This window comes from Stegostoma tigrinum, chromosome 13 (assembly GCF_030684315.1).
Source record: "Stegostoma tigrinum isolate sSteTig4 chromosome 13, sSteTig4.hap1, whole genome shotgun sequence".
In the NCBI taxonomy this organism is placed as follows: Eukaryota; Metazoa; Chordata; class Chondrichthyes; order Orectolobiformes; family Stegostomatidae; genus Stegostoma; species Stegostoma tigrinum.
The window spans coordinates 70,569,226-70,584,635 of record NC_081366.1 but is presented as its reverse complement, the minus strand read 5'-3'; the positions used below and the strand labels follow the sequence as shown (position 1 = coordinate 70,584,635).

Here is a 15,410-nt window from a genome sequence, read left to right as displayed (position 1 = left end):
GATGCTTTAAAAGAAATAGGCAGGGAGGAAAAAGAGGTGGGGGAGTGGCATTGCTTGTCAGGACGAATAAAGCTGCTACTGAAAGGCAGTTCGAGAATGATATGTCTACAGGGATGCCTAACCTGAAGAAGTTACCCTCCTCCCTCCGGACCAACCTCAGGGAATCTCTCTCCCATTGCAACTCTCTTGTAATCTCTTCGGCCTTGAAACTGCTCGACCATGTCCTGAAGCAAACCAGGTACCACAGCCACATCACCTTCCTCAGCACCTGCCTACGGAACCAGATACCTGTCCGTCTTCCCTGGACTGACCTATCCCCTCCCTACCTCCCCACCTACACTCTCTCCACCTATCTTCTTTACTCTCCATCTTCGGTCCGCCTCCCCCTCTCTCCCTATTTATTCCAGTTCCCTCTCCCCATCCCCCTCTCTGATGAAGGGTCTAGGCCCGAAACGTCAGCTTTTGTGCTCCTGAGATGCTGCTTGGCCTGCTGTGTTCATCCAGCCTCACATTTTATTATCTTGGAATTCTCCAGCATCTGCAGTTCCCATTATCTCTGTCTACAGAGTCAGTTTGTGTTGAGGTCAGGAACAAGAAAGGAGCAGTCACTTTGTTGGGGTTTTTTTTACAGAGCCCCTAATTGTTGCAGAGAAGTAGAGAAGCGGATTGGGAGGCAGATACTGAAAAGGTGCAGAAGTCACAGGGTTATAGTCATGGGTGACTTCAACTTTCCAAATATTGATTGGAAACATTTTAGTTGTAATAGTTTAGGTGGAGCAGATTTTGTCCAGTGTGTTCAGGAAGGATTCCTGACACAGTATGTAGATAGACCAACACAAGGAGAGGCTACTTTGGATTTGGTGTTTGGCAACGAACCAGGCTAAGTGTGAGACTTGTTGGTAGGAGAGCATTTTGGTGGCAGTGATCATAACTCTGTTACTGTCACAATAGTCATGGATAAGGATAGGTACATACAGCGGGGTAAAGTTTGCAATTGGAGGATGGGTAATTACAATTCAGTTAGGCAAGAACTGGATAACACAAGTTGGGAACAGATGCTGTCAGGGAAGAGCACCACAGAAATGTGGAGATTGTTTAAGGAATGCATACCGAATGTTTGTCCCTAGCAGGCAGAGAGGATGCAATAGAGTGAGGGAGCCACGGGTTCTCGAGAGAGGTCGAATGACTGGTTAAGAGGAAGAATGAGGCTTATATAAGGTTTAGAAAAAGAGGAATGGAAGAGGCTCTAGAGGAATACAAGTTAGCCAGGAAGGAGCTGAAGAAAGGGCTTAGGAGAGCTATAAGGGGGCATGAGAAAACCTTGGTGGATAAGATCAAGGAAAACCCCAAGGCTTTTTACACATATGTGCAGAACTAGGGAATGACCAGAGAAAGGGTCATTGTGATGCATGATCTAACCCTCACAAATCCATGCTGACTATTACGAATCAAACTGTGCCTTTCTAAGTGATCATAAATCCTATCAAGGATTGTAAAGGGAATTTGCGCAAGGAGCCTAAAGAGATAGGAGAGATCCTTAATGAATACTTTTCTTCAGTATTCACAACTGTGAGGGGCCTAGTTGTAGAGGAGGACGTTGTGAAACAGGCAGGTAGGCTAAAGGAGGTTGATGTTAGTAAAGAAGATGTGCTAGGAGTTTTAAGGAAGTTGAAGATAGATAATTCCCCAGGCCTGATGGGATTTATCCAAGGATTCTATGGGAAGCGAGGGACGAGATTGCAGGGCCTTTGGTGATGATCTTTATGTCCTCACTGTCCACGGGTACAGTGCCAGAAGATTGGAAAGAGGCAAACATCATTCCCTTGTTCAAAAAAGGGAACAGGGATAACCCCGGAAATTACAGACCAGTTAGTCTTATGTCAGTGGTGGGCAAATTATTGGAAAGGGCTCTGAGAGATAGGATTTATGATCACTTAGAAAGGCACAGTTTGATTCGTATTAGTCAGCATGGATTTGTGAGGGTTAGATCATGCATCACAAACCTTACTGAATTCTTTGAAGGGGTGACCAAACACGTGGATGAAGGTAGAGCAGCAGATGTAGTATACATGGATTTAAGGCGTTTGATAAGGTTTCCCATGGTAGGGTCATTCAGAAGGTAAGGAGGCATGGGATAGGGGGAAATGTGGCAGATTGGATTCAGAATTGGCTGAACCTTAAAAGACATATGGTGGTAGTGGACGGAAAATATTCAACATGGTGCTCAGTTATGAGTGGGGTACCACAAGGATCTGTTCTGGGTCCTCTTCTATTTTATATTTTTGTAAATGATTTGGATGAAGGAGTGGAAGGGTGGATTAGCAGTTTGTGGACGATATGAAGGTGGGTCACGTTGTGGACAGTGCAGAGGACTGTTCTAGGTTACAAAGGGACATTGATAGAATGCAAAGCTGGGCTGAGAAGTGGCAGATGGATTTTAACCCTGAAAAGTGTAAAGTTTTGAAGGACAAACTTGAAAGCAGAATGCAGCATTAACAGAAAGATTCTTGGCAGTATGGAGGAGCAGAGGGATCTTGGGATTCATGTTCACAGTTCCCTGAAAGATGCCACCCAAGTGGATAGATTTGTTAAGAAGGCGTGTGGTGTGTTAGCTTTCATTAATAGAGGGGTTGAGTTCAAGAGTTGTGAAGTTATGCTCCAGCTATACAAAACCCTGGTTCGGCCATATCTGGAGGATTGTGTCCAGTTCTGGTTGCCTCATTACAGGAAAGATGTGGAAGTGTTGGAAAAGGTGCAGAGGAGATGTACCAGGATGTTGCCTGGAATGCAGGGAAGGTCTTACGAGGAAACATTGAGGGAGCTAGGGCTTTTCTCTTTAGAACGACGAAGGATGAGAGGTAACTTGATAGAGCTGTACAAAATGATCTGAAGTGTAGATAGAGTAGACAGCCAGAGACTTTTTCCTAGGGTGGAAGTAGCTTTTACAAGGGTTCATAGTTTTAAAGTGAAAGGAGGTGGATATCGGGGAGACGTCAGAGGTAGGTTCTTTACTCAGAGTGGTCAGGGCATGAAATGCATTGCCGGAGAGGGTAGTGGAGTTAGTCTCATTAGGGGCATTTAAGCGGTTATTAGATAGGCATTTGGATGATAGTATAAGGTAGTGGTGGATGTTAGATAGACCTTATGTTTCAGGTAAAAGTTTGGCACAACATTGCGAGCTGAAGGGCCTGTACTGTGCTGTACTGTTCTATGTTCTATGTTTTACCTGTGCATAGTACCGAGGGTTAAGCATGTACTTGAGAGATGGTCACTTGACTGAAGTCTTACACAGCAGTTGATGCCTCAAGGAAAGTACCTCAAACAAAGACTCCACTTTCAGGAGAGGACGGGTAGAGAGAATGATGTTTTGTGCTGCATATCTGAAATAGCCAAACCTTCAATTTTTATAGGACTGAGAAATATCCAAGAAAAATGACATCTTGCTTATAAAATTTTGACTTTGAAAATTATCACAGAAAGTGCTTTTCATAGCCTTATAAGCATTGCTTAAAGGTCTATACTTTTCCAAAAAGGTTGCTCAGTGCTACACTGGCTACATTGTGGCTTTACTAACCACTAGCATAAGTAACCTCTCACAAGGAAACATTCTTCCAAAATAAAGACAATTTTAATTTATGTTGGAGAATTACTACCCAAGTCCTGAAATGCCAAGGGATAAAACAGTCCATATTCCCATAAAGCATTTCACTCCTCTCCACCCACATAATGTCTTGATTACATTGGCTGGCTCTCAACCAAGTTGAGCTACTTTTAGCTATTCATAGCTACTGTTAATGCTTATTCTGCCTCTATATCTCTCCTTTATTACCATTCGTACTCCTTTTTTGTCTTTTATTCTGGTCACCTCCATCATCTGTTCCATTTTTACCTCCTCCACCTTTGTCAACAGCATACAAAATGCTATTTCCCAGTAACCTTTTGTTCCAGAGAAGAGTCATATTGAAATGTTAACTCTACTTCTTTCTCCATAGACGCTGTTGAGTTTCTCCAGCAATTTGCTGTTTTATTTCACATACTTAGGATGCCCAGACATACTTTACAGCTAATGAAACCCTTTCCCTGAAACGTAGTCATTGGTGGAATACAAGATACACTGGGGTCAATTTGTTCATAGTAGGTCCCATCAACCTTAAAATGACCAGGTAAAACATTTTTAGTGACATTGCACAAGGGTTAAATGTTAGAAGGACATGAGGCTGCTCTTCTTTTATGGAGTCCACATAAAACGGTAGATAGGGGATTAGTTTAACAACTTATCTAAAAGACGCTACCATTGACAGTTCAGCAACTCCCTCAGCTTTCTACACAAGTAAAATATCCCAACAATGGATAAAAATGCAGTTTTCTGATTATTAGTGGCTTCTGACTCTGCAACATTGTTTACTTGTCCTCTTGGCCCTGCACAGAACTTTTGGCATTGGGTTGACAGTATTTGGGGTCTGCCGGAAGGCACCCCAACTCTAGCTGCACATGCAAAGCTTACAGACAGAGAAAGGAGTGAAGAGACACTGTGAGAGAGAAAAAGAGTGCAGAGACAGAGAAAAGAAGAAACAGAAAAAGTTAAATGCAAAAGAATTTAAGGATGGAGTTCGGCTCAGCAGCCAGGGCCAAGGTACTGAACACAGTCACCAATGCTGAAGCAAAGAGTGTCCACATTGTTTCAGATACCAGAGATGTCCATCTTTGTAAAATAGATGTTTTGCTATGACTTATTTAACTGACACACTCCACAGATATTTGGAATATTTCTATTTAGTCACAAGCTATTTGATCAATAAAATCAAAAACTTGACCACAAAATTCTCTTTTCCATGAAATGCATGGCTGCCTGAAAGGCATCTTATTTGAAATTAATGAGTTTGAAAAAAACAGCATCTTCATTTTCTGGAAGCTGTATTTTATTCACTGTATTTCAACCTATCTTATTTCTCAATGGGACCTGTGTTGAAAGAGCTTGTACATGGTCACTGTAATACTGTTTACTGCCATCACTGGCATCATAAATAGTATTATCATGTCACCCTCCCTCATCTCCTCCTTAAACTATATCAGCCACCTCTACGTTTCTTCCTGCGGGATGTCTGAAATCAGGACTTCGGATTTACTTATTACTGAAGCCCCATGGAGCAGGGGTTCAAGGAGTTAGAGAAGGGTTAAGGACAATATGAAGCAAGTCAGGAAGTTGTCAGTAAGTCAGTAGTTTCTCAGAAGACAGGAAAATGAGTCAGATATTTTGTTTGTCAAAACTGCTTCAATGATTTGTTAACCCTTGTTTATTTTATACCACAATTCGACATTCTTCAATGACTGCCATTGCCTTACTTGCCAAGGAAGTATGAACTTTGCATTGCAACATCTCGGTTCATTGAGTGCCTGGGATCCTCTAATGCATGGAATCCTACATTCTCACAACTTACTTCCAACTGGTTTCATCACAGAAGTGCAGAATTGTGATTTGTGATTTGATTTATTGTTGTCACGTGTGCCTAAGTACAGTGAAATGTTTTGTTTTGCAAGCAGTACAGGCAGATCATAGCAAACAAGGACATACAAATCATAGGGTGCTTAGACAGAGTGGGTTTACAAGGTTACAGCATACAACGGTACAGGAGGTGTACAAAGCAAGATCAACATTAGCAAGATATAACAGAACATTATTATTAATTTTTATAGACTGAGAATTTAGGTTTGAAAGTGTAGAATGGTTATAAGAAATGTAAGAATAAGATCAGCTTGTACAGAGCTCACAAAGACTCACAGGGTGTCAGTGTCCTCCCTGAATCTTGTCACAGCACAGAAGGAAGCCATTTGGCCCATTCTGTTATCTGCTGCTGATCTCCTGCCTTTTCCACATATTCCTGCACACTATTTATATCTAAATAGTCATCCAGTGCCCTCTTGAATGCCTCAACTAAATCGGCCTCCAATACGTTTCCAGGCAGTGCATTCCAGACTCTAACTGCTCATTATGTGGTAAAGTTTCTTTACTTACATCACCCATTTACAGATCACTCAGGACATCTTCGCCATGTTCCGGAGGCAGACTTTTAACTTAATTGTTCCAAAATCCCTTTTGTAAGTCAACGTGTAGCAATGTAACAGGATGAAAATTCATCCCTAGATCATCCTACAAAATGATACCTTATTGAAATACAGCTTTGTCAAAATAAAGCGGGGCAAAATCTAGCTGCTTGGTCAGTGACCCTCCCAGTGGCTTACACATCAAATCCCTTCACTGCTGGTTTACCACAGCTGTGAAATGCACTCCAGCAGCTCACCGCAACAGTACCTCCTGAACTTGCAACATCCAGTACAAGGGCAGCAGCAGATATTGTAACCACCAACTCAAGATGTCCCTCTAGATCATATACCATCTGAACTTGGGATCCAGTTGCTATACGTACACACACAGGTAATGATCTGATAAATCTAACCTGGAAGATAAAGTACTTCTACTCAAATTAAAGCCCTGACTTTCAAAAGCTAAAGATGAGGACCTCTTTCAGTCTCCTTTTACAGTTAGCATGAGAATCCTTAGCTCCTCCATTGTTACAAATTTCTTTGCACATTAGACAGGGTCTTGGACCAAGAAAAATACTAATAACATTGCGTAGGTTGGCTGATGTTCAACTCAAAGTTCAGCTTCTCAACAGAAATATTGTAACAGTTGCCAAAGTTTCAGGCCTTGAAATGATGAGATCACTGTTGTAGTGCAGGATGATTCTATTTAAAACAACGTCTGCCGGTCAGTGCAATATACTCTCAGCTAAGTCATATTAAACCTACTTCCTTGACATTCCCTTGGTACATATTCACACCATTTCCAGGAACACATGTAGCACTGCCAAACTGACCTTAAGATACAAGGTTATAGATATGTTTGTTCTGAGGATGGGATGTTGGAATTGTCCCTTGCCCAACCCCATTGGCTATTCGCGGTTTAGGGCTAAGACACCAAGATTAGAAAGGACAATGTTGAGCACAAGAATTGTTTGAATGTTTTGAGAAAATTAAACTGAAGCACCACAAGACGCAGAGATTGGTTATCTGCATTGGAGATGTATCTTCGACCAGAGATGTCAGTAAAATGGTGAACCCAGAAATACATATCAGCATTGCAGCAATTGGCTTGTGTATGAGATTTGGTGAACTGAGCAACAGTCAAAAGAGAGGGGCCAGCAGACTAATTTGAAGGCCTCCAGAAGACCCGTGGAACTTTAATCATGGGATGAGGTAACAGGTAGGGGATACAGCTTCTCCAATGGTAAAATTAAAAGAATTAAGGAGGAGCTCCTCCTCCAATCACAGGCTGGCTCTCTCTCACAGTTGCTGCTGGTATCAGAGAAGGAGCCTGTGATTGAAAGAGCAGCAAGTAGTTGAAACCTTTATACTTGCAAAGTTGTTTTCAAGCAATTACTGGGTTCTTACCATAAGAATTTATGGACTCTATTTCAATTAATAATTTATGGCAAAGAATTTCAGATTTTAATGATTTCCTAAATAAAAATAGATTGACTTTTAACTCCATCTATTTGTGTTATATAGAAAAGGACAATAGGCATTATGCTCCGCACAAAGCTCACTGCCTTCCTAATTCACTTAATCCTATCTCATTATTCCATTCTCTCTTACAGAATCATCATGGAATCATAAAACTCCAACAATGTGGAAAGAGGTTATTCTGCCCATTGCGACCACACCAACCTTCTGAAGAGTATCCCAGACCCACTCTCATATGTTTATCTAGCTTCCCTTTTAAAGGCATCTACAATATTCATCTTGATTAATCCATGGGCTAATGGATTGCACATTCTTATCATTCTTTTTGTACGGTCTTGAACTGTCATTTTTTTTTAGCAGTGTTCTGCCTCATAGCAATCCTTCTGAATTGTGTAGGCCTCAAATGGATCTACCTCCAACTAACCTTTGCAACACTTAAATACAAACAACTTTTCAAGACTCTTACCATGCATGTCAACTCTCATCTTTAACATTAACCCAAAGAGTCAACATTTTACTATTTCAATGCATTTATACCTGTCCTACAATCAGTTGCATAAGACTTTAAACAATCTCCAAGTGCAGTCAAAGGAATTGTCTTTTGAATTCAGTAAGGTACCTCTTCCTAGTGCCTCCATTTTTAATATCATATCATCACAGAATGCCTACAGTGTAGAAATAGGCCCTTCGGCCCAACAAGTCCACACTGACCCTTGCAGCATTCCACCCTGACCCATAGCGCTTATAACCCAGCTAAACTACACATCCCTGAACACGACTGGCAATTTAGCCTGGCCAATCCACCTAGTCTGTACATCTTTGCACTGTGAGAGGAAACCAGAGCACCCAGAGGGAACCCACACAGACAGGGGGGAGAATATGCAAACTCTACACAGAGTCGCTCAAGGGTGGAATTGAACCCGGGTCCCTGGCGCTGTGAGGCAGTAAGTGTTAACCACTGAACCACCGTGCTGCTTATCCCTGTTTATCTAACAAGTCACTGTAAAACATCCAGCGTTTAGGTGAAGAGAGTTTTCCATTTTTGTGTGCTAGTTTGCACAGAAGACTGTGGAGGCCAGGTCACTGAGTATATTCAAAAAAGGAGATTTGTAAGTGTTTAGATATTAATTCCTTAAGGGATACAGAGAATCAGCCGTGATCATATCAAATAATAGAACAGGCTTGAAGGGCCAAAGGGCCAAGTCCTGCTTCTAGTTTCTACATTTCTAAAAATGTCTGTCTGCTCAATATGATCACAATGTGCCAAAGAAAAAAAAGATCATGTAATGTGCCTCAACGACCACCCCAGTGGCTCTCACTCCACAATTATGAAGTGCTTTGAGAGATTAATTCTGGCTCACATAAACTCCAGTCAACCAAGCTGCTTTGATCCTTTGCAATTCGCATATCGGAGTAACAAGTCCACAGCAGTTGCCATTATCCTGGTCCTAATATTCATCCATGGAACATCTGAATAGTAATGATACCTATGTCAGGCCACAACTTATTGACTACAGTTCTGCCTTCAATAATTCCAAACAAACTCATCTCTAAACTCAAAGACCTGGGTCTTGGACCCCCGGCTCTCTGGATTTTCTTGACCCATAGACCACAATCAGTAGGAATAGATGACAACACCTCCTCCACCAAAATCCTCAACACTGGTGCCCTGCAAGGCTGCCTACTCATCCCCCTACTGCACTCTTTATACACTAATGACTGTGTGGCCAAATTCAGCTCCAACTCCATTTACAAGTTGGCTGATGGCACCACCAATGCAGGTCAGACCTCAAACAATGACGAGACAGAATATTGGAAAGAGATTGAGTGCTCGGCAGATTGGTGTGAAGACAACAAACTGTCCCTCAATGCCAGCAAATGAAGGAGTTGGTCATTGACTTCTGGAAGCGGAGTGGAGGGCATGCCCCACCTACATCAATGGTGTTGAGGTGGAAATGGTCAAAAGCGTCGAGTCCCTGGGAGTGAAAATCACCAACAATCTGTCCTGGTCCACCCACATCAACACAATGGCCAAGAAAGTATAACAGTACCCTTACCTCCGCAGGTGGCTAATTAAATTCAGCATTTCCACAGGGGCTTTTGCCAATTTTTATAGATGCACCCATAGTAAGCATCCTATCTGGGTGCATCACAGTGTGATATAACAACTGCTCCTCCCAAAGTGCAAGAAATTATGGAAAGACGAGAACACAGCCCAGTCCATTTCACAAAACATCCTTCCTTGCACTGACACCATCTACACTTCCTGCTGCCTTGGGAAAGCAACCAACATAATCAAAGACCCCTCACACCCGGTTATACTTTCTTCCACTCGCTCCCATCAGACAGAAGATATAAAAGTTTGAATACACGTATGAATAGATTCAAGAACAGCGTGACTACCAGACTTTTGAACGGACCTCTCAAATGTTAATTCTGATCCTTCTCTCTGCATCTTCTCTGTGGCTGTAACACTGTATTCTGCACTCTGTTCTGCTACCCTTACGCACTTTGTTTTGTCCGATCCACCAGTATAGCATACAAAACAACACTTTTCACTGTATCTTAGCACATGTGACAACAATAAATAAATCAATCAATCTCTTCTCTCCATGGCAGTATGATGAGATAGGTCAGCCATGGCACAGCAAAATCAAAATCCTTTGGAGATCTGCAGTGTTGTTATCTGAGATTTATGTTCTGATATCAATGACCTTTGGCATTTTCTTTTCTTTGTTGCTGTCATATGCCTTCAGGTCATCCACACAGGCGTCCACTCCCAAATTAACTTTGTTTGTCTGATATCTAAGACAGAGTTGTACCAGGATAATAAAATGTGAGGCTGGATGAACACAGCAGGCCCAGCAGCATCCCAGGAGTTGTACCAGGGTCCTTAACACCTTTATACTGATGATGCCACTCTACTTCAAAACAGAGCAACTCATTTAATGACAGATATACCTGTTAAAAAGTTTAGTTCGACCATTAAGATAAGGAAGACAAAAGGAATAGTCCAGAGTGTTAAGGTGGCACAGCAGCTCAGTGGTTAACACTGTTAAGCGCCAGTGACCTGGGTTCGATTCCATCCTTAGGTAACTGTCCGCGTGGAGATTGTACTTTCTCCCCATGTTTCCTCATAGTGCTCTGGTTTCCCCCTACAGTCCAAAGATGTGCAGGTTGGGTGGATTGGCCATGCTGAATTGCCCATAGTGTTCAGGGATGTGCAGGCTAGATGGGTTAGCCATAGAAAATGCCGGGTTACATTGATAAGGTAGGAGGATGGATCTGGGTGGAATGTTCTTTGAGGGTCAGCATAGAAGTGATAGGCCGAATGGCCTGTCTCCACACTGTAGTGATTCTATGATGTTCCTGTACCACCATCTTTCATCATTGACAATGTAACACTAGACATCATTGCTAGGTTCACGATCAACAGCGATCTGACACTTAATGCAAAATGGAACACACAATTTGTAAAAGCTACAGCTATTCTGTCCAAGCTGAAAAAAAGAGTGTTGAACAGCAGCAAAAGAGAATACCAAATCAATGATCCAACAAGTCAGCATCCACAATGTACTCCTCCTCAGTGGTTAACAGGTGCGAGACAGATGAAAAAGGTGGACAGTTTCCACCTCAGAGGCATCCCTCGTTAAGCAAGCTCAAGGGGCCAAATGGTCTACTTCTGCTCCTAATTTTCATGTCTATATCTCTTAGCAAGGCAAGGCCACCAACTTAGAGATCTTGGAAGGTGTAAATTCTATTAGCATATAATCACTGCTGCTCGATGATGCCAATTGGGTCTATGACTGAGAACCATGCAAAGATGTTCTGGACAATGAACTGAACACTGGGTTATGATCTCTTGAGTGTCCATTCCTTCTCAACAAGGATTCCTGCAAGTGAGATGTAAAAATGGTGATTACTGAAACTGACAACTGACTACTGTGACCTTGGGAGGTTGGCCATTGGGAACGGCACTGGAAGAGGCAAGTCCAAGAGCATTGGGGATCAGCAGTTCATGCATACTCTTAGCACACTATCTCCTTCGACAGCAAATGTGTCAGAGACTGAGCTACAGCAGGAGATGCTTATGTCATAGTTGGCTTTAAAGGCACAATTCATTACCTCACAAGGTGGAGAACTGCCTGGAATATTTCTATTCTGTTTGTATCATGCATTGTCATTAATAATTTACTCTCAGTGCCATACTGAATCCACTGTCTATATCACAGTTTATCTTCAGTATTGTACATTAGTTATTGTATTTCCATTGTGGGCCCTACATTCTAGACTGTGTCTGTAATTTGAAATGTATGTCACTTTGTATGCAACACCATTTGTTCTGTATCCTGCATATGAAACAAATGTACTTACTCATTTTTCTGAATCTCCAGAATATAATGTCTTCCTTCAGCTGTGACTTGAACTTCGGCCCAGGTCGGATGCTGAGTGCACAGGGCAGATGTGTAGGGAAAAAAAGAGAGAAAAGCTTTATTATTCCAAGCTAAATTGGTGTAACGTTTTAAAGAGTTGCTTAGTCAGTATTGACTTCAAACAGAATGTTTCTCGGTTGGACAGTCCACTTGCAGGATGACTGATGGTCATGTGTTCTGCAGTGGGGAGGGATAGAAGAATCCTTTCAAGGGTTATAGAGAAATAACAATGGCCCTACAATGAGGGACAGGCAGTAATCGAGAGAAGTGCTCTATGAACAGTATAGTTACATTCACACCTCCAATGTTTGGCGTTTCACTGCTACAACGTGAGCAAGACTCAGTGAACCTTCCTCTATTGTTGGCACTGAGAAGATGTAATTAATTCAGATGAATATGGGACAATTGATCCATTCCAACATTGTCAACAAGAGGAAAGGAAAATTAGGATTTACATTGTGCCTTTCACAACCTCACAGTACTTCACAGTGATAATGGGAACTGCAGATGCTGGAGAATCCAAGATAACAATGTGTGGAGCTGGATGAACACAGCAGGCCAAGCAGCATCTCAGGAGCACAAAAGCTGACATTTCGGGCCTAGACCCTTCATCAGAGAGGGGGATGGGGAGAGGGAACTGGAATAAATAGGGAGAGAGGGGGAGGCGGACCAAAGATGGAGAGAAAAGAAGATAGGTGGAGATGAGGGTATAGGTGGGGAGTTAGGGAGGGGATAGGTCAGTCCAGGGAAGATGGACAGGTTAAGGAGGCGGGATGAGGTAGTAGATAGGAAATGGAGGTGAGGCTTGAGGTGGGAGGAAGGGATGGGTGAGAGGAAGAACAGGTTAGGGTAGCGGAGACAGGCTGGGCTGGTTTTGGGATGCAGTGGGGGGAGGGGATGAGCTGGGCTGGTTTTGTGATGCAGTGGGGGGAGGGGAAGAACTGGGCTGGTTTTGGGATGCAGTGGGGGGAGGGGAGATTTTGAAGCTTGTGAAGTCCACATTGATACCATTGGGCTGCAGGGTTCCCAAGCGGAATATGAGTTGCGGTTCTTGCAACCTTTGGGTGGCATCATTGTGGCACTGCAGGAGGCCCATGATGGACATGTCGTCTGAGGAATGGGAGGGGGGGTTAAAATCGTTCATGAATGGGAGGTGCAGCTGTTTGTTGCGGACCGAGCAGAGGCGTTCTGCAAAGCGATCCCCAAGCCTCCGCTTGGTTTCCGCAATGTAGAGGAAGCCACACCGGGTACAATGGATGCAATATACCACATTGGCAGATGTGCAGGTGAACATCTGCTTGATATGGAAGGTCATCTTGGGGCCTGGGATATGGGTGAGGGAGGAGGTGTGGGGGCAAGTGTAGCACTTCTTGCGGTTGCAGGGGAAGGTGCCAGATGTGGTGGGGTTGGAGGGGAGTGTGGAGCGGACAAGGGCATCACAGAGAGAGTGGTCTCTCCGGAAGGCAGACGAGGGTGGGCTTCCTTCCCAAAATCCACAAACCTGCCTGCCCTGGTCGACCCATTGTCTCAGCCTGTTCCTACCCCACCGAACTCATCTCCACCTATCTGGACTCCATTTTCTCCCCTTTGTTCCAGGAACTCCCTACCTACGTCCGTGACACCACCCACGTACTCCACCTCCTCCAGGACTTCCAATTCCCTGGCCCCCAACACATCATTTTCACCATGGACGTCCAGTCCCTATATACCTGTATTCCTCATGCAGATGGCCTCAAGGCCCTCTGCTTCTTCCTGTCCCGCAGGCCCGACCAATCCCCCACCACCCACACCCTCATTCGCCGAGCCGAACTCGTCCTCACCCTCAACAACTTCTCTTTCGATTCCTCCCACATCCTACAGACAAAGGGGGTGGCCATGGGTACCTGCACGTGCCCAAGCTATGGCTGCCTCTTTGTAGGTTACGTGGAACACTCCCTCTTCCACACCTACACTGGCCCCAAAACCCCACCTCTTCCTCCATTACATTGATGACTGTATTGGCGCTGCCTCTTGCTCCCCAGAGGAGCTCGAGCAGTTCATCCACTTCACCAACACATTCCACCCCAACCTCAAGTTCACCTGGGCCATCTCCAACACATCCCTCACCTTCCTGGTCCTCTCAGTCTCCATCTCAGGTAACCAGCTAGAAACTGATGTCCATTTCGAGCCCACTGACTCCCACAGCTACCTAGAATACACCTCCTCCTACCCACCCTCCTGCAAAAATTCCATCCCCCATTCCCAATTCCTCCGCCTCCGCCGCAACTGCCCCCAGGATGAGGCATTCCACTCCCGCACATCCCAGATGTCCACGTTCTTCAAGGACCACAACTTTCCCCCCGCAGTGGTCGTGAACACCCTTGACCACATCTCCCGCATTTCCCACAACACATCCCTGACACCCCGCCCCCGCCACATCCGCCCCCAGAGGATACCCCTCGTTCTCACATACTACCCCACCAACCTCCGGATACAATGCATCATCCTCCGACACTTCCACCATCTACAATCCGACCCCACCACCCAAGCTATTTTTCCATCCCCACCCTTGGCTGCCTTCCGGAGAGACCACTCTCTCAGCGACTCCCTTGTCCGCTCCACACTCCCCTCCAACCCCACCACACCCGGCACCAACCCCTGCAACCGCAGGAAATGCTACACTTGCCCCCACACCTCCTCCTTCACGCCTATCCCAGGCCCCAAGATGACCTTCCATATCAAGCAGATGTTCACCTGCACATCTGCCAAAGTGGTATATTATATTCATTGTACCCGGTGTGGCTTCCTTTACATTGCGGAAACCAAGCGGAGGCTTGGGGGCCGCTTTGCAGAACACCTCCGCTCGGTTTGCAACAAACAACTGCACCTCCCAGTCGCGAACCATTTTAACTCCCCCTCCCATTCCTCAGACGACATGTCCATCATGGGCCTCCTGCAGTGCCACAATGATGCCACCCGAAGGTTGCAGGAACAGCAACTCATATTCCGCCTGGGAACCCTGCAGCCCAATGGTATCAATGTGGAATTCACAAGCTTCAAAATCTCCCCTTCCCCCACTGCATCCCAAAACCAGCCCAGCTCATCCCCTCCCCCCACTGCATCCCAAAACCAGCCCAGCCTGTCTCCGCTTCCCTAGCCTGCTCTTCCTCTCACCAATCCCCTCCTCCCACCTCAAGCCGCACATCCATTTCCTACCTCCCACCTCATCCCGCCTCCTTGACCTGTCCGTCTTCCCTGGACTGACCTATCCCCTCCCTACCTCCTCATTTATACTTTCCTCTCTACCTATCTTCTTTTCTCTCCATCTTCGGTCCGCCTCCCCCTCTCTCCCTATTTATTCCAGTTCCCTCTCCCCATCCCCCTCTCTGATGAAGGGTCTAGGCCCGAAACGTCAGCTTTTGTGCTCCTGAGACGCTGCTTGGCCTGCTGTGTTCATCCAGTACTTCACAGTGATTT

The 15,410-nt window shown here is 44.7% G+C and overlaps 1 protein-coding gene across 1 annotated transcript in view; it reads right to left on the bottom strand.

Moving 5' to 3' along the window:
- Nucleotides 1-15,410, bottom strand: part of adam19b (ADAM metallopeptidase domain 19b) — a 146,793-nt gene that overhangs the window by 99,479 nt on the left and 31,904 nt on the right. The window contains exon 3 of the mRNA XM_048543839.2: nucleotides 11,896-11,966. Coding sequence (XP_048399796.2) covers nucleotides 11,896-11,966 — 71 coding nt within the window. The remainder of the gene's footprint in view (nucleotides 1-11,895; nucleotides 11,967-15,410) is intronic.